This window comes from Brachyhypopomus gauderio, chromosome 15 (assembly GCF_052324685.1).
Source record: "Brachyhypopomus gauderio isolate BG-103 chromosome 15, BGAUD_0.2, whole genome shotgun sequence".
Lineage (NCBI taxonomy): Eukaryota > Metazoa > Chordata > Actinopteri > Gymnotiformes > Hypopomidae > Brachyhypopomus > Brachyhypopomus gauderio.
The window spans coordinates 3,070,746-3,091,451 of NC_135225.1; the positions used below are offsets into that span (position 1 = coordinate 3,070,746).

The 20,706-nt window shown below is 41.8% G+C and overlaps 1 protein-coding gene across 1 annotated transcript; it reads right to left on the minus strand.

The window, feature by feature from the left end:
• Nucleotides 1-328: 328 nt before the first annotated feature.
• Nucleotides 329-16,006, minus strand: stox1 (storkhead box 1). The gene is made up of 4 exons (XM_076975303.1): nt 15,508-16,006; nt 3,459-3,611; nt 976-3,277; nt 329-690 (listed from the first exon to the last, which is right to left on the minus strand). Exons 1-4 carry the CDS (start codon nt 15,812-15,814, stop codon nt 537-539), a joined length of 2,916 nt encoding a protein of 971 aa, XP_076831418.1. The 5' UTR covers nt 15,815-16,006; the 3' UTR covers nt 329-536.
• Nucleotides 16,007-20,706: the final 4,700 nt, after the last annotated feature.

Consider the following 20,706-nt stretch of genomic DNA (forward strand, 5'->3'; position numbering starts at 1 on the left):
CTCTGTAGCAATATAATATCTAGTTATATATATATATTATATAATAGTTATTATATATATATTATTACACGCGTTTTATATAATATAAAGCTTTGGGGGTCTTCAGCTTAAGGGTAAAGAACAGTTGTGCAGTCACTAAATACATAAAACAACTTAGATTTAACCTATATTATATATTTTTTTCCTTTTTCAAGGGTTAAGCTTTTAAAAATGTTTTTAACATCTACCAACAACAAAACATAAACGGAGAAGCTTGGAGGTTTATTGAGAAATATCTGGACATGTAAGGCTGCTTACTAAGAAGAGTGGACTACACAATTACTATCTGAACATTTTATTACGTTTTATTTTTGTTTACAGTTGTGATCATATTTTACTTCTGAATGATAAAACAGAATATAATAGAACTATAAAGCATTCCACATTATAAAAAGTACTGTGGTATGAAAATAGCACATAAAAATATATAAACCACATACATATGTACATTTATACATTTATAGCAAGCTGAAAGTAGCATGACTCGACTCAGACATTCACACGTTCATGACAGGTGTGAGCTGGAGAAGGGAACTCTGAGGATGGAGACCGTTGCTCTTGGAGTGGAGCTTTTCAAGGTTCTGCAGCAGACCACGGCGTTTTAGACCCTTCAGTATCGCTGAGTTGCTTGAGGTTAGACTCATGCGTGTTCTGTAGACAAACAAAGATAAAAGATCACTATAAGGAAATGTATAATATATAAATACACAAAATAGACATATTCATAATAAATAAAGCTGTATATAAATAAACACATTACGAACTATTAGGCACACCTTATGGATGGATTTTCTAAAGGTACCTTAGTTCAATTGTACATGTACAATTGTACAGCTGTGACCTATATGCTTCTAAATGTAAGAAGTTAGCTGTGTGAAGTTGACCTTTACATGACAATCCAAAACAATACAGTAAACAATAACTGGAGAAACTGACCTTGGTGAGTCTATCCCACTGTCTGCTGTGTTGCTTTGACTTTCTGCTGTTTCTCCCAGACAGACTCCAGTATTGTTGCCATGGATTACATTTGTACATATACGGTCATCATCCCTGGACACTTCAGATTGACACAGATTGTAGTCCTTCCCTTGTGAGTGAGACGTCCAAATTCTGGGCTGACCATCCGTTTCATCTACAGACTTGAGGACTGTTTCAGCGTCCGAGTCCCTCTCACTGGTCCGACAGTAATCAAAGATGCTGCTGTTCAGGTCCTTGGTGGAATCACAATATCTTGGACTGGGCTCATTCAGTCTTTCATTCAAACACTGAGCCTTCTGAGTGGGATCAGGCTCTGTCGGCAGGTGTGAGGTCGTGTGCTGGTGTTCGGTTGGCTGCCACCTGTAGTCATGTTGTCTCTGGGTGCATTCAGGATCGCGAGGAAGAGCTGAGGTGTTAGCCTCCATGAAAGCGCTGTCCCAGTTCCCATCCAGACAGACGGGTTCTCGGCAGCGCGCTGTACTGGGGTGAACTACATCACTGACAAACTCCTCGTTCAGACACAGGGAGCTACAGCCATCTTCCTCCTCCTCGTCCTTGACTTTCTGATAAATACTGTGCTCATCATCAGTATATACTTCACTGTCTGCATGGCCGGCGTCTCTGCGCATGCACGCGGCGTCTCCCAATGGCTGGCTGCTTACCGTGCTGCCAGTTTGCTGGTGTGAGGACAGTAGATCAGGACAGTGGTCAGATTCCTCCTTACTGTTGACTATACGAAGAGAGAGCCTATGCCGAGCTTTAGTTTTGGGCCATAACACAGGTAGTTCAGTCGTTTCGTATTGATGTGACGTGAGGCCCACGACCTGCTTTTGATCAGACATTTTGAGATCTCTCTCTTGAACAACCTTGTATTTGATATCCTTTCCTCTCCGATCTCTGGGCTCTCTTCCTCTAACTTTATTGTCCCTCAGTTTGACCTTGTCTTCTATCCTTAGTGTGCTGCTTTTAGGGTAGACAGAGCTATAATCTCCAGAAAGCTCTTCAGTGGGGTTCATGTCTATAGTGGAGGCCAAATTTAGCTCTGTCTGATGAAGTTGATCACAGGATCTTTCTGTTGGTTTCTCCACCTCCTCAGTAGGACCTTTACCATGTTGGGGATCCCAGGACTTTGAGCGGTAACCTGCTCGCTCCCGTCGACTCGCTGTTTTGACTTCTCTTCTCCTTTGTTCCTTGTGACTGATGGCTGCTACTGTGTCCCTCCCTGGCGACGACTGAAATGGATTCTCTATGCGTTTTTTGTAGACACATTTTGCCTCCAAATCAGCACAGTCCTCGTGATCGTCGGGTTCTTCTGGACATAATTCAGGCCTGAGGTCATCTCCATGTAAATCATCGCCACATGGAACGTCCTTATTTTTTGTCCTTGTGTTTTTCTCTTTGGACAAGGCACTTCTTCTCTTGCTCCGAGTAGCTTTGTGGGCCGACCTCTTGCCTCCAGCCTTGGATGAATGGTGCCTCTGCTTAGAAACGAGGACCTCGGTGGACATGCCTTTGTCAGTAGTTAGAGTCTTCGTCACTCTTTCTGCCTTCTCGTCTAGTTTCTTCATGAGGACTGTATGGCGGACTAGGTTGTCCACAGTGAGTTCGGGGTTGATCCGTTTAATGATGGCATGCTCCAGATCTCGAGGTAGATTGTTGAGGTCATCCTCATCCCTGACTGGCCACTCCTCAGGTGGGAACTGTCCAGAGAAAGTGGCAAATTCCTTTTTTAACTTGTTCTCCTTTTTCCCCGTGTTCCGCCGAAACAAGTTGAGACCAAACTTGCGTCCAGGTTTCTCTTTGTCCTTACGGCTGGTGGTTGTAGACTTGCTGATCTCACTGGCCTGGTAGTCTGCTGCCGTAGACGTGGACTGATTCTGGACAGCAGGCTTGTGGTCTTTTGGCCACTTCAGGTTTTTCCCAGTACATTCACTCATGCTAATAGACTGGTCTTGGACTGATGGTGGAGCAGTTGTTTGGGGCGTGAAGCAGTTGCAGGACTTGCAGTGGGCCATAATGGGGACTTCAATGGAGGCATCCAAGCAGCTCTCATTGCTTACCAGGTAGGTGACCGGAGGAGGAGACGGACCGTCACCATCACTTGTGGTCCACCAGCTCTTCTCTTTCTGCATGCTGTTGGTGATGAAATATGTTTGAGGAGTGACGATGAAGTATCCCTCTCCAGTGTGGTAGATCTTTCGCTCCTTAATGAGTGTTCCCAGGGCATTGTAGAGGATGTCTTGGGTGGGAACTGTCATTCCTAATACATTGGAAAGAAACACATGGAGAAACTAATGAGTATGTGACCGTGAGTATGTGTAGGTTTCCAGAGAACAGAGAAACAGAACATTTCGGACAGAGGTCCTTCATCAGATGTGCAAGCTTAGACTAAGTGCATTTGAATTAGTAGGTTAGAAGGAGAAGGAACCAGTTTACATTACCTGGATGAGCTTTAATCATATGATTAATCAGGGCTTCCTGGTTGACCATGACATGAGAAGCATTCATGTCAGATATGACGGAGCACAACACTTCAGACAGCGGGATGAACTGTGACTGGGAGATAAGAGACATCTGCACTGGAGACAAGTCACCTAAGAAGAAACAGCAGGAAAGACTTTTAATATCCATGCAGATACTGTATATTTATTTCTGGTCATGGTAAACATGTTCATACTTAAAGAGAATAACAGACATATTTAAAGAGTAGCAAGTTTGATCCCCAACGATGGTACAGCCATTCAGTGTCAAATTGGCCAGGCTCTCAGAGAATGAAGGCCAGTGAGTGACGGTGGTCAATCATGGCGTCTTTCAGCTGATGCATCAGTGTGTTATGTCGCCCCATTACGTTGTATGAGCTACAGTTCACATTCAAAAAGTTCTGGGGTTTGGCCCCATGTGCCAGGGAGACCCTTGAGAGTGAAGTACAGATGATAATTGTCTACAACTAGAATAGGGACTAAAACTGAGAGAAAATAACCTAAATTATGTTTGGTTTTTTTATTCCAATTGTTGTAAGTTGGACTTTAATTATACTAGGCATGAAGCTTTATTACTGTGAAATATTTCAGTATACTGAAATATATATTATATATATCAGTGAGACTTATGAAGTTCTGCAGTTTCAGTAAAATAGAAAATTCTAAACGAGGTAAATGTCAAAAGCTTAATTATTAGAAAATGACAACATGAGTGTAATGTGTTATAATACTTGAAAATATTACTGTAATCAGACTCTTATTGTTATTCTTTCCAACTTGACTCTCATCTAATCATAACCGCGGGAAGTAGGGGTGCTGCAGCACCCCCTGTGGGCACTACGAGTATAACTTCAAACGTCTGTAACTAAAGAAAAATGATACCAAAACATAAAAATGAATAAAAATAAATAAATAAATAAAATCATTTAGTAAATATTGTTACTACTACTACTACTAATAATAATAATAATCTGGTTCATCATCCACAGCAGCTAAATGGTGACCGAGTGCGCCTGGAACTTCAATTAAAAATACTTGGTGATGTCATTCAAGGTTCACAGTGCAACAGCGTGCAGGACATAGCAACAAGCATATATAAGCTCCATCATCAAACACGAAGTGTTTTCCAACAAGGTGAAAACTTTATAAAGCTTTGCCTCAGCCTTCCTGTCTCAGCCGCTTCATCTGAGAGAACGTTCTCTGCTCTGTGCCGCCTGAAAACCTGGTTACGCACTACAATGACACAAAAGAGACTGACACATCTAGCACTTATGCATGTGCACAGTCACATTTTGGAGAGTTTGGACATTCACGTTTTAATGAAGACTTTCATTAGTGCCAACCCTGAGAGAAAGGCTACGTTTGGGGTTTTATGGGACACCTGGGCGCAGCTGCAGAAAGAAGTTAGCAGGGTTGCCAACTTTTCAAGATCGCTTGGAGTGAGATTTGAACCTGGAGGCGGTGGCGAGTGTAAATTGTCGATGGGGGGTGAACGTAAAATGGACACAAGTTAAGTAATATATCGCGATCGACCGCCGATGGTTGGCGCCAGAGCGAACTAGTAACTCATTGCATCATAGATGTAGATCAGAGGTAAATAAACTAGATTTTTTTTCGGCGTGAGAACTCGGATGTGTGGCGTGAGAGCGTGTGAAGACAGTCAAATGCGTGTGTCTCACGCTCAATGCGTGAGAGTTGGCAACCCTGAGGTAGGACAGTGGTTTGTCCTGCCGCTGTGCAGAGTGCATTTCTCTGTTAAATAGCTGGTGTAGGCTATATGTATCTTGTGTGCTGTACTTGCTGTCAAACTCAGAGTGTAGGGCTTGTATTTGCATATTTGCTGTGACGTTGTAAAGCGCAACACTACCCCCCCCCTTTCAGCACCCCCTAAGCAAAATACCCTCCCGCGGCTATGCATCTAATAGATGATAGATAGGTTTTCAATGCAATAGTATCTTTTCCTAGTTCACGCTTCAATGAGTTTGCTTAAACTTTATGCACAAATAACAAAACAATAGTTGATACCTTTATGTTATATATATAAATTAGACACTGTTATAGATGCCATCATTTTTACTAAAAGATGATCACTGAAGAAAAAAAAGAGTAAAGACCACTTATACCATACAAGTTCATGCATAACCGCACATCAGACATATGATAGCTCACCGCCTATTTCACAAAACCTGTCTATTTGTGTTTCTCTTTTCAACCCTAGAGCACAAAAGAAAACACTTTTTGAACACATTTCTCATGGCACATTCCATTAATATAAACCCCAACATGCTTTGGACACCAGCAGCACTTATTGTAGAGCTACAGAAAATAAAAGTGGAATCAGGCAGCTGATCTTACCATTCCAAAGGTAACAAACATCAAAAAAACATGCTTTGAAGGCGCACATTCTATTTAAATAGAGAACTAAGGTATTATAAATCACTTCTTAACAGGACTGATGAACGGAGATGCAGGTTTTTGTTTGCTTTTTATGCACCTTTGACTTGGACACTTGTTTACCATATACAGATCCTTGAGGAAGACATATGCATTTCTCCAGGATTTAACATTCTACATATTGACTGTACAGTGCCAATCTACTAATTCTACTGGTATAGGAAGAGAGTGGAGAGGGGCTGTTATGACAGGTCTTGCTAAGAGGTCTTCTGTCCCAGTAGAGGTGTAGAATAATAACTCTCTCATACTCGTTCCCTCTTTGTTCTCTCCATTCTCCTCCTTCCCCAAGGGCGTATCCTGTCCTGGTCTCTGCTGGGACACGGAGAGCTTCCATGGGAAAGTACGAGTCTCTCACTAAACCACATATGTGCAGCTTCATACTACTTGCACACAAAATACTACCTGCAGTTTTTAAAAACATCTTTACTACAGCTGAGTCTGCACAAATATAGTTCACAGTGTTTTCTGTCAAAGAGAAATATGTATATATGTGTAAATATTGTAGTAATGGTACTTGAGAGAGCCACTTATATAAAATAATGCATTTTGGCTAGGTATAAAAGAAACATGAACAAATTATTTAAATCTATATTGCTGTTTTAGTAAGGTGTGTATAACTTTTGAGTAATTCTCAATGGGAGGGCATAGCCAACACGTGTTCATAAATGTTACTTCCTGTGTTTTGCATTAAAGCATAAATTATGGGAATTGGGTTACATTTTGTGAAAATCACACAGGGGTGTAGTATATTATTTACATTTTTGAAATTGCATCATGTAGTAGTTTTATTGGTCACTGCTTCCATAAGGATGATGTGCACATAACATCTGAAATGTAAGAAGTAGATAAAGTGCCCAGGCCACCTCTCCCTGTTGCCACCAAACCCAGTGTTACGTTAGACTTCATTTCAGCTTGTGCTGATGGGTTAGTTAGAGTGCTTTCAGAAAACGGGAAAACATTTTAATTAAAGTTCTAATTGAAGTAGTGGTTCGGTCCGATAGCCACCGTGGGTTAACGTAACTCCCCTCTCTCCGGGTGGAAACGATTGCTTTCATTGTAACATGAGACTTCTCTCCAGACATGAAGTCTTTTGTTAGCTACAGCATGAATTTCCAGACAAGATCCATGGCAACTGTGCAGGAGGCCACAAAAGCTGACGTCGGTGTGTCAGGAGACAGGGGCAGAAGTTAATAGCAACGTCCATTCAGAGAGGACATTCATGCGTAATAAACAAAAATCTCTTAGTGTGTCCGTAGTTTGGGTGACAAACATGATCCAGGGAACCAAAATATATTACTGTAACATCAGTACCGGAACTACTGAGCAAAAATCAGTTCATCCAAATATCTGTAACTTAATTTCCGCGGAAGCAAATTTGTGACTATATATATTGTCCTTGGGCAGTGTACCTTTATACAGCACCAGATCTAGTTTCACATGGGAAAATGTAGTAGGAGCAGTTGAAAAGGATGATTATGAGACCTTGAGTTATTTACGCAACGTTTTAAGTATATAAATTCTTATTGAACCACTGATACTCTCCAACATTTATTATACACATGGGCGCAGATGGAAATACTGAAGTGAGGGGGACCAAGCTGTACAATATATACGTTTATGCTTGTAGATGCTAGATTTCGGATGGAGTCAATATAAATCTGGAGGGGACATGTCCCCCCCGTCCCCAGTGCCATCTGCGCCCCTGATTATACAGACTACCACACTAGAAAACTTGCTCACACTAGTGATCTTGTAGGGGCCACTACTACCTGAGCGATTCTGCATGAAGGCATGAAGCCACTCAAAGGGCTTCGGGCCGTTTCCTTTAACGATTTCCTTCTCCATGACCAGCTTCAATCAACTGTCCAAAACCCTATAATACTAATAATTCCCTGTAGCCTATAATTGATAGTATAAATATCATGATGTAAATGATGACATAACTGACCTTTAGCCGTAGCTAGTCCTTTGGCTGATACAAGGATGATTATAGGAGTTTGAGGAGTATCTTAGGAGAAATATGGTATAGTTTTAACATTTACGACCCCCAATTATGCTACCGAAACTAAGTTTATTTTATTGTCATGCTATGTCACTTTAACACAAAATAATGTTTTCCTTATCATTTTACTTTTGGGGAAATGCGAAATGGCCCAGAATATGGCAATTCTATTTGTAAATATAGACTATGGTGATTCCATATGAATATGGTGATTAGCCAAGCAGCAGCGAAAGCATAAATTAAACTAGAAGAGTTTTATTATTGTTGTAGCCACTGTGATGCACTGTTTGATGAAAAACACAACTGTACACACAGCACACACATACTAAACACAACTGCACACACACAGCACACTCCTACTAAACACAACTACACACACAGCACACACCTACTAAACCTAAAACAAGCTGGGCTTCACGCGGGCAAACCACAGAGCTAATTAACTGTTGATTTAACACACACTTGGGGGGGGGGGGGGGGGTGTTAAACTCCCCTTTGATACATGTCCTTGTAGTAATAAAGTTACGAATTTAATGTGGTGAGGTTCATTCCTCATCACGACCGCAAACACCGATTCCCATCAGTCATACCAAACCAAATGTGGGCTGCGGTTGAAGATGTGGAGAAGAGAGACCGAAGCAAACTCGCAGGCATTTCTCAGCGTGTCACTGGATAAGTAAAGCTACCATAAGCTAGCCACCTAAGGATCTTGACATCTGAATGCATATTTGTTATTGAAGTGCGTACAATGAAAGATGCACAGACTTGTATTAGCTTGAAATGTCACAAACCACAAACATTGAAAGGATGTTTTGACAACAAAGTGGAGTTGGCTAGGGAAGTGAACAAAAAGCTTAAAACATACACAGGAAACTATTGTGGATCAACTGTCCAAAACCTTTGGACAACACCTGAAATGTATGTCACTTGTGACAAACGTGTGGTCTGAGATTTCACCAGTGCTTCTGTGCCCCCTTAAAATTCACTTGCAGAGATCTGTTCATTTAAAACATGCAACATTTAAATGTGTAGATACTGAATTCATATAATTTAAAACCTGTTAAAACAACCTTAAATAAGTAATGGATGGCAAGAAACAGAGATGTTGGTTTAACATAAATACGTTTATAAGAGCTACAGGTTTAAAAGCAAATGAAACTATAAAAACAACAGGACTACATTCATTCATTGTTGTGGGGAAAATCAAAAGAACAGAGAAAGTTAAAGATGGCAAAGAAGACGTAAGAAAAATGCTGTCCCATGTCAAACCATAATGGCATTGCTGGCTCTGTCATGCGTTTAGACTGATTTATCATGTACGTATTCTCCTTTCTCCTATTCACAATGATGGTAGCTTCAAATACAGTAAAAGATTCATCTCTGCCCTTCAGTCATGTAATTCACACATGCAACCTACATCCTGTAAAAGACTTTAGAGCATAGTGAATCACCTTACAGGTGCTAAATTAATTTATATTGGCATCATCCTGTCCTCTAGTTTGCACCCTGAGGCAGACATTAAGGCAAACCTGCTAAACAGACTAAACTAAACAGACTAAAGGCAAACCTGCTAAACAGACTAAACCTGCTTATTTGAAAGAACAAGTGTGCTTCTGTTAGATCAGCTTGGACAGTTTTTGCAGGTTTTGTCAAGTCTGCAAAAACCTTTAGTAAATTTAGGGCTGCTGAGACACATTACTCTAAATTCACTTTCACATGGATTTATTTTAGTGTCTCTCAGCAGAGCACAAAAGTTAAATTTTATCCCATTGGGTGAATTTATCTGGGTAACTCTGCATTAGTTGATAAGTATGATAAAAGACACCATTAACAAGTTAGGCGGCTGGAACTCATTATGTGTACTTGTGTACTGATTAACGGAGGAAACCACACCACAGGCTTTTACTGATGTTGCTGACACAAATGTTCCTCTGCATTTAGGTTATATGCATGTGGGTGTATTCAAAAGGAAAAAGCTGTCTCTGAGAGTTTTATGACTTCTTAACCATACTATTGATTTTTAACGCTTAAATTGTCCTGGTTCCTCACTATTTCCACAGAAAAAAATACCTTAGTGCTTAAGCTGCTGTACGTAGGAATGCGATGGTTGATTTTGTGTACAGGCCAGTGTTTTAACTGCATGCTTAACTTATTCTTCCCATGACATAGCAAAGAAAAGGCATGCAAGAGTTTGTCACGTCTCAAAGTGCTCACCATCTCTCCACCTTCATGCAACAGCTGATACACATGCAACATACATGGTCAGAATAGCTGCAGATAAACTGTGAAATTTTAATGTTTCTCTTGAAAGAAAACCATGATCAACATGCTAGTTCCAGTGATTAGTTGAGTGCAGGGACGTAACTTCTCGTAACCTCTCCGCAAAATCTGGAATCAGATTACACAAAAGGAGGCATTTGCACAAACATTTATAAGCATTCACCAAACATTTGCCATATGGCGGCCTAGCATACATGGCTGAGAATAACCGAGAACCTGATGTGGTCTTCAAACACAATGTGTTAGTATTCATTAAAAGAGGGGCCTAATGTCTGTATATTACGGTGCAATGCTTGAAATATCATGTAGAATATAACATATAAATATCATGTTACTGTAAAAAGTTGTGCTACTGAAGAAAAACTGTCGACACTGTCTGCCACGATGGAAATGTGAGCAGTTGATTCAGCAGGGAGTTCTGCAGCATACGATTTGAAATCACCATGGAAATGTGATTGCCACATTAAACCAATTTAGGATTATAACTTATGAAAGTCAAGTTTATAGTAGCAGTTATACCTTTAAATATGTACATCATCCAAAGCTTTGCACAAAAATACAGACATGAGATGTGATCAAAAGGCTGTCTAAAGTAATTTCAAAAGACAACTTCATGATTCAAATTCCCACATTCACTACAGTGTAGCCAACACCATGTCCTATATCCTCTCCACTGTCCTTTCTGTCCTTAGTCTCGCTGGTAGTCCATGTCCTCTTTAATCACTTGTTTGAAAGAGAGGGTTCAGAGAAATACTGGGGGTTCCATTTTACAAGATTTGCTCCCTAAGATGTTTAGATGTTCCAGGTGTTTCTGGCTGGTTTCACCTCCAGAAGCTGAAGGAATCCAAGTTTACAGCACTCACACACCACTAATCAAGACCCATGACAGTAATTCACACCAGATGAGACCCATTTCCTCCAACTTGGACTGAGCTACACTGGATTGAGTGGTTTTTAACCATACACTTGGTGACTTTCCACTGTAACAACTTAATCATGGTCTAAATCCTGACATGCCTTGGAGTTAAAAACACAATACAACAACTTAAATCATGCATGAGCACGAAGCTAAGGCGGCGTTGAGCATCAAACACAATGAGAACTCTGTGGAGCCCCACTCCAGACTATGAATACTTCACATTTCCTCCAAGAAGCAAAGTAACATTAGGAGCAAGGTGGCATTCACTAAAAGCAGTAAGAAGTACTTAACTGCAGGAAAGCAGGCTAATGTCTTCATTTGTTGTCATCAGCCCATGTCTATGGTCTCCTGTGCATCATAAACATGTCAACCTAGTTCTCTTCAAAACTGTCCTTCCTGTCCAATGTGGATGCAGGATGCAGCCAACGATGTGCAGGATACGTTTTGGACAGGGGTCAGGTTCTAGAATTAAGGGCAAAGTCGCGTCCATATCTGAGCCAGTATACAGACCCAGACTCAGCTATATCCTGAGAGGAAAAGACACTCATAGCTGCTCACACAAATACCCCTTATTCTGTTGCAAATGCATAGTGTTAACAAATGCATTCAGAATATTGCTGGACCATTATTCACACACATCCATATACCATTTTCCAAAATAGCTAGTAGGTTTTCACACTCAAAATGAGGAATCTTGCGTCTCAGGTTGGAGAGATATTTAAGCTTGGGAATTTTAAGGTACGCAAAGTCACAAGGAACATTGTAAAAGAAAATAATATCTAAGCAGCAAATCACACAGCCTCTGAGGCAAGAAAATCTCTAGCACTAGAGATCACAACTAATGACTCAAATCCATCCATCTGCTGGCCGTCAAGGTTGTTTAACTACACCGATGTATAAAGGGTACGAGGTTTCACTGAAGAAAGAGGGTGAAGTCACGGAGACACCACCCACAGCTGCTTGTGGTAGACGCTGGATTGGTGTTTGGTTACCACAAGAAAACATTCCATTGGAAGACTTTAGAAACCAGATCCAGCTCTCCACTCTATCCCAAGAATTCTTAAATCTCATTCATTCAGATTTCTAGATGTTTTGTGACTCATTTTGAATTATTGTTGTGTTGTTTTAGCATTAACAGATAAAATAAATCTATTTTGGTCCTCATTGTTATTTCAGGGAGGAAAGTGAGTTGTTCTATAACGAAGGTAAGAAAGCTTGTGTTCTTTTTTGGGTGCATGTTGACTGAACTGGGCCCCCTCTGTGCACACACCTGGAACTGCTGTGTTTATCTGCTGAGGTCCAAATTGAGCTCCATTAGGAATAGAAGGGGAGCAGTGACCTTTGATCCCTAGTTAACTATGAGGGCTCCCCTCAACGCATAAGCACCATATGATGTTCCCCTCTGGATTCAGCAGACCAGCACGCAGCCTGGTCATGGCTAATATGTTGAGATCTAGGAAACGGTCAGTTTTTGATGAATGACCCTTCAGTTCTATGTAGGACATTTACAAAACACAGTGATCGGAATTTGAGCGATCTTTCTTTCGAGGAACCACGGTCAGGGTGTAAGTACTCAAATAACAATGTAGCATTTACCATAACAACCTGATGCATATCACACCACTTACTACAACAGTAATAAAAAAACACCTCTACATTTCTGCTGTACACAAGAACTGGAGAACACAAAAGGTACATAAATAGTGTCTGAAACAGACATCCTTAAACATAGCACTGAAGTCAACTGTGCTTGACGGTACTGGACACCTCATTACATCCCAGTATGGGTCCACAAGAATGTTTTTGCCTTTAGATCCCCCTTAGAGCTCATATGGAGTTAGACCTGCAGTCCCTCAATAATGTATGTGTTATTGCCAGTAGAGTCTCAAATTACTCCACACAAACACGCGGCACACAGATAGTCTTGATGAACATACATTTTCCACTTGAGAGTATTAGTGCATGTCAAAACCTATAACTGTGATGTACAGCATGTGATTAAACTTCAAAAACGTGTTTTATGTTTTACATGTGGACCAAATCACTACTGATTTAGATACAGTGAAGTCTTTAAAAATAACGACAGCAAGATAAGCATGCATCTTGTCTAGTTAACTAATAAATAATGAAATGCTGTTCTTATATACACTGAAGAAAAATACAGACCATTTAGACAACAAACCCAATCTATATCCCAGGAGTCCTGACTTGCATTGTTCCTCTTCCAAGTTCAGATTCAGATAGATGGTCTAATTTTCTGTTTTTCATCTACTGTAACTTAAGGAAATTATGCCAGACTCCAATTAATTTCAGTAGAGTGAATATATTAAGATTTGAATTGGGAATTTAAGGACAGTCTTTAAGAACAGACATGAGATACCCTCAGTTCAAATGTGGCTGAAGAGGTCAATTTGCATATCATGGATAAGAATATATCTTCATAAATAAATAAATGAATATTAATGACAGGCTCTCTTCATCCTCACCCTGCTGGGTGAAACAGCTGTGGCCCATCCATCTTTTCACTTTTCACAATCCATCTTTTCACTTAATGTACACAGATGATCAGGAGGAAAGAAGGACTGGGGGGGACATTAATTCATCATCACGTCTGCCGATGGGTAATCACGGGCCAGCACTAACCAGCTCCTGCTGACTAAACACAGGCCTAGAACCAGCAGGCCTTCACAGATTTAAGACAAAATGGCTCTATTTTCAAAGCGAAATAAGGTATTCAAAGCTAACGTGCACTCGATGGGAAAATATTAACAGCAGATTAGAAATCAGCCAGTAAATTCCCTTTTCATGCGTTGTTGTTCACAAAATGCTTATGCTTCTTGAATGAATAGTACTGTTTCTGATTTTGAACATTTTCACTTTACCTGATGACAACAATTTCTATCAAACTGCAAGTCTGTTCAGAGCAAAATATCTACACTTTCAAGGGACGGAACAGCAACGGAAACTTCTCAACATTCAATAAGGAGAAAACAGTGTCCATGGAGCTCTAAGCCAGCCTCGTAGACACTAGGAGACACTTCAAGCTGAACGTGCAATAAACTACCGTGAAACTAAGCTCACATCCCAGCATGGTACAATACCTTTTCATTTTACCTGATTTTGCTATAAAATGTTGGTGTGTGTATATCGGCCAAGAGTTCCCAGGCTTGAATTTCCAACCAGAACATCCAATCCCACTGTGTGGTCTTGCCTCTCAAATTCCTCAGCCTTACACCCCCCCCAATCCCCACCCAAACAGAGCTTCTACAGACCCCCACCTTCCTTAGCCCTGACATTAGGGCAAATGGCTGCACTCACACAACGTTGACACCTCGGTGGGTGAACCAACAGCAACCCCACACCGCCAGCCATATGGGACGGGACACAATCACGCTGCCACTGTAACACATGTCCAAAGAAAACAGCTTCAGCTACTGTCCCACTGGATCTTTAGTCTTATACCTTCTCAGCATTGACAACTCTTTCTGCCTTCCCTGAACCTTAGGTTGGTTTCAGAGTAGAATTCAGCTACATAAGGTGGGTTTACACCGGAGGCCATGTGTATCTGTATGTGTGTGTAGGTGGTGTTTGTGTGCGTGTGTGTGTGGGGGGGGGAGGGAATTATATTTCCTGTCATCTGGAAATAATGCACTAATGCAGCATACACATAGTTATGCCTTAGGCACAAATATCTCTTAAGAAACTGGTCAGGTTGGTCATGGGTTCATTCTCTATACTGGGCTCATAATAAAGCTTTAGTGAGAAAAAAATATTGTATAGGGATCCCTACAGAGACCCTACTATGTCCATATCCATGAGACCCTACTATGTCCATATTCATGAGAGCTGTATACAACGCATCATATGATCATGGGTTGACTGACACGGCTACATTTATATATGAGCTGACAAAACAATTTATTTGGAGGTTCTACACAAGTTTGAACAAAAGTTTAAGTTGCCAGATGAAAAAGAACTTGTTAACTTGCTGGAGCACTGACATGTTAAACAAAATTGACACTGATCAAAACATTAAATTTGGACCACTTGTGCACCGAGTTTGACATACGATCCTACAGAACAACTGGGTCATATTCGGGCATTTGACATCTAGTCCTGCTGGCAATAGTTAAACGAAATGTAAACACACCTTATGGTGTCCTCCCCAGGGGACCGAGTCCACTACATTTGTGTAGACTTTGCCCTGATCCAAAGCTTGACAAAGAAAGCGACCCCATTCAGCCCGTGCAATAAGGCTCGCTTCATTTGAACGCTTTGGGTTTCGATGCTGCCAAGAAATAAATAAGAAATGGTGGTGCAATAATGAAAGTGTGTGTGGACGTGGTGCGACCTACCCACAGCTCTGATGGTGAACCCGGTGGGGGACCGGAGCGCCCTGCGCATCCACGCCTCCCTCAACACGTCTACACTACTGCCGTCTCCTTGGACCAGCAGAACCGAGTTCTCCATCCATCCCTGGAAATAAACCTCAGCCACCGCTTTCACAAGCCTTTTATTCCAGAAGCTGCGCAAATTCTGCGACTTGAAATCCATAAAGACGTGCTGCCCGTCCGGAACCGCGCATGCGCTGTCGGGGTCCCTGCACAGCACCACGGCGAGCGATGCCGCCGACAGCCGAACCACCCGCTGCGGTTCTGACATTACTCCTCTCCCGTTTCTCTTCAGCACATTGATTTTAAGAGTTAAAAACACTCAACACAAGACAAAACCGACGCCTTCCAGTGCTTAACCCACCAACTGCGTACAGTTATTCCCCCCAGAAGAGTATTTTTTTGTTCACATTCCGCTATCGGTGCGTCCCGTCCTGTTAACTGTGCACGTCTGTGTGGTACTTCGCTCCCAAGGCAACCAGTGATCCTGACGACAGTGGAGGAGGAGGAGCCTTCTGCTCACGAACCAATCACATCCTCCTATTGTTAATAGTGATCGAGTACAGCCTAACATAGCAGGGCAGGTGCGGTATGGTGGTAAGGTTGTACAACCCTCAGCAAAATATTTCATTTGATCAATTTATAAATAAATTTTCTAAGGGTAGGTCTATCTGTTTTAACTGATACATTTAAATGTATCTGTACAAATGATGCTTTTTTTAACAACAAAAAATGTTTAACATTTAACAAAAGATTAACAAAAGTTAGTTGTACGCTACCACAGATAAGGCGCCAGTCAATCTCAGAGCACAGTAATGCGTTGTGTGTATTCAGTTATTTTAAAAATGGTTCACATTCTTATTTGTAGTCTGTCTATTACCTAAGTTTCAGCTCAGAAATCAGTCCACAATCTCTCACGACATTTCAGCCTTTGGCTGTTACAGCCACCTCATACATCAGCTCCTTGAAATCAAAGGACTGCTGGTCTGGCCTAATGACCTGACAGACACCCCACGGCCCGCACCATGGGATAAGTGCCAGTGGAACAGGACGTGGTGTTCACCCTGTGCATGTAGTGCACATCACATCACATAGCAACACTGGACACTGGATGTTATTAGAAACAGACATGATACAATGCACCCACTTCAGAAATTTGCCCAAACACTTTTTAACTTCAACTTGTTCATTGCATTCACATTCGCTGATGACTATTTGATTGGACACCAATCATCTTGAAATGACTAGACAGAAAATTCTGTTTGAGTCTGAGACTAAGCTCAGCTGAGTCTTGTGAAGTTAAGAAACATGCAAAAAAAATATTTGTAAACAAACTTTCTCTAAGTCAGACTAAGTTCAGTTCTAATTATGAACTGGATGAAAAAGACAAGCAGTCGTGAATTCTGAATTTTGGACTACACTTTGGTGTGTGCAGCTGCAGAGATGCAGCTGAGATCCTGTATTACGTGCATGTGCTCTGACGGTGAATTTACTCTTTCTGGACGAAGCTTCTGTCCCTCATTTCCTTTTTATTATGTGTGCATGTGTAAGCACTGGGTTGTAAACTGGATCAAAGACACTGTCCGCTGCTCCCTGTTAAATCTTTATGGTGTGCACTGATGTATGAGGGGACGCTAACAGGCTAAAGTGCCATTAGACATGAGAGGGGGGAAAAAATCAATGTGCTTCAGAATGGTGCTCTCCAAAACTAAATGGGTAAAAGGAAACAGGTCCATAATGGAAATAGTTTAGGTTTCTTACACCAAGACTAGTCCTCTTATGCTACATAAGAACAATCTGACATTATTATTTATAATATGAATATGCATCTAGTAGTTGGACTCTCAAAACCAATAAGATAAAAAAAAACATTGTTTTGAAGTTACTGAGTATAATTGAATATGTCAGTGCGAAATGTGTCTCCGAGTGTTTGTATGGCCGCGTGGCTTGTGCAGGGATGGTCATGTAGCTCCTTTGTAGCCGCTCCACAACCCGGGAGAGCTGCTGTGCATCACTAAGGGTTTGGCAGTGTTGCTGTTTGCAGTCAGGCGGCACTGCTGGACGACTGCAGTTCACATGCACATGTCAGGTCCTGAGAGGAACTCACGAGGAACATCATGAATATAGCATGTAGGGGGATCCCGGGGCTCTGTGGGCAAACATGCATGGAAGCAGGTTCACAAGCTCACATCAGCTTTGTCAGAAGTACCACATCATCATTCCTTCTTTTTTTTGTCTAGCTTTAAATGAGTACAGTTGCGTGTTAAGTGAAAGCAGGCAAAATCATTTTCCTTAATCCTCATTAGGATTGAAGGGTGCTACACAAATAAAGATTATTATAGTGTCAAGTATACAAGAGTCTTTACTATACAGAGCTGCGTGACCACCGCTTTGGACCAAATTCAGCAACCTTGTGAAAACGTAACATCAAGCAGCAAATGTTCTGGTGGTTATTAAGAATGCTGAAAGTTTCAATGGTGTCCTGCTGATTCCAGTCACCCTACACCAAGGTGAGAAGGCACGTAGGAAAAGCCTCTGTTAGACTTCCTGCACTGTTTTAGCTCTTTACACATCAATAGGGCAGAGGGCCGGCGTCATGCAGCAGCTAAACTCTGACAATGTAGAACGTGTCAAAGAGGAAAAGAAACCACAGGAATACAAACGTCAGACACTTACTGCACCTACTCACGCTGTAGTTAACGTGTGTCAGGCGTATTCTGGAGGATCTTGTGTTGTTTGAATTGGCAGTGAGATTACCTTTCTAAAACAAGTTAAACAACAGAACTGTCAATAATTTTCGGATGCAGCTTGGAGACTTGAAGGAAAAGAGAACTTTTCCTGTGTTTGTTCGTATTGTTGTGTAAAGTATATATGGAAGTGTGTTTTAAGAGTCATGCCAAACAAGGCATATTTCCCCTGTAAATTGCATACATTTCTGAAGTTTGGAAGTATTTTGTAAGAGTCCCATCACATATTTCAGAGCAGTGTCAAGACTGCCTTTTCCAACCAGACCGCACTGTAGCACGATACCCTGTAAACATGACCTCGGGCATTGCAATCACAATATGCTTGTGATTTCAACACCTTAATGCTGGTTATAAAAGTTTTAGAAGCTAGTGTATAAGTGTTTCAAAGCAAACCACGTACAGTAAATTCACCCTCCAAATATCCACCGTTGCAGGTACAAAATGTTGTAGCACGGTGGGTGAAAGTTGGAGCTTGCCGGGCACACACACACACACATCAGCGCCAGCATCTGGCCGTCTCCAACAGACTACCCGGGGGCGTGGTTCTCCCAGTGGGAGATACCCAGGGGCCAAGCAAAAACAACTGCACAGGTTTCTCACACTGTAACCCTGTATTCCCTGGCCTCGGTGCCAGGAAACAGGATAATTTCCTCAACAACCACACCACTTTGCTTATTCCTGGAGCTGCCGAGCAGTCGTGGGGCTGCACATAAGCGGCCTTAAGACAGCACGGGGGCCCAGGGCTGGTGATAAGAAAGGTAACGCTAAAGACGCCCATCAATGGCTTCTCTCATGTATCAGTGACCTAAAGTATCAAACATCACATAAGTAGGTGGTTTTTGTGTTTGTTTGACTTTTGGTGTACTGAATCTTTCTGTTTTCTTCTTTTTTTTAATTTATTTTTTTGGAGACTGGTTACAGCTCACATTACATCCACGTCAAACCAGTCTGAACCTGTTATGTTATATGAAAGGAAATTTTCTAGGTACACATTGTAAGTACTAGTCTTGATTAAAAACAAAAACACGTGTTTTAATCACTGGATACATATCTTTGACCCTACTACCTTTTGGTTCGTTTTCCATGGGGCCAAGATCACAACACAGAACTTTCCAAACTACAACAGGTAGTCAGGCAAGCAATAAAAGAGCAGACAGATAAACTCTGCATGTTGTGAAAAGTTACCATGACAGACCAGATGAGCGAACGTTGCCATGGATGTCGGGTGTGTGTGTGTGTGTGGTGTTCATTGTGCAGGGCCCGACTTAAAAAGGCACGATTTGTGTGAACAAAAGCGGAGGGGAGAGAGGGAGTGTAAGGCAGACACAAACGTGACACAGAGATCAGGGGTTAATGGGGCCCGACCACAGCAGTGCTGGTCTCTATATGCAGCCCTGCAGCAACAGACAACAGCCTTACAGAAACAAAAGGTGAAGTGTAATGATTGGTTGGGTAGTCAGCACCTTCAACGCCAGAGCTTTCACATGCTAATGTTTTTTCCAGCAAACACTTACAGAATGTTTGAACATAACATCGCATTTATTTAGAGAAATACTGTCTCATAGTGTGTGATACTATTCAGGTCAGCGGTGCCAGTGAAAGACAGAAACCTGCATCTGGACGCATCTGATCGCATCCAATTCTCTGTTAGAAGAATCAGCTGTACTATCAAGGTGGAGTTGCAACCTAATCTTTTCTCCAATGCTATCTCAGCAGAGGCATCTAAACTCGCCACCCATAAAAAGAGGAGGAAAAAAAACCTCTCAGCACTAAGCCGGCGTTAAATGAGCCGATTGTCCCGTGGCCGTCTAATGTGCCGAACACTCTCCAGGCCCGTGAGGCTACGAGAGGGCGCGGACACAAAAGCCTTCTGTCTCGGAGGGAGAGTTTGTGGTTACCTGCACACACTCTGATCTCACAACACACTGCATCAGCTGCACCCGGACTGTGACACCGTGGCGTGGAGCATCAAACCAGCGCCGATGTGTAAAATGTTGAAACTTTGCAACCCAGCATCAAGTCTTGCTAATAGGCTCGGAAGTGTCATTTCACATTACAGACAGGCTCCCTCGGGTGAGAATGAAGACGAAGGCTTTTCATAGGCAAAACATGGAGATCTGTAATCTAATCTGAGGCGCCGGTCACCTGGTCTGGACAATCCTACAGAGGGAATGAAAATGTACTTCCTGTTCACTGCAGGAAGCAGACAAACCCTTGGCATGCGGTAGGATTAGACACGAAAGCAGGAAGAGAAACAACATGCGTCTTCTGGCAGGAATCATTTCCTTACATTGTGCACACATGCAAAATAAAAGCTGCGCTAACAGCGCAATACGCTCCTCCTTTGTTAGCCTGAAAGCTGTAGTCCAAAACGACTTCCTCCATTTGATGTGTACTACAGCCCCCAGGGGGAGGA

Bases quoted from the DNA above. Each gene is read 5' to 3' on its own strand.
- stox1 (XM_076975303.1), bottom strand. From the start codon at position 15,814: ATGTCAGAACCGCAGCGGGTGGTTCGGCTGTCGGCGGCATCGCTCGCC. The intron at 3,278-3,458 runs GTAATGTAAACT...CCAATGTATTAG, and splicing joins TATGATTAAAGCTCATCCAG to GAATGACAGTTCCCACCCAA. The intron at 691-975 runs GTCAGTTTCTCC...GTTTGTCTACAG, and splicing joins AGTGGGATAGACTCACCAAG to AACACGCATGAGTCTAACCT.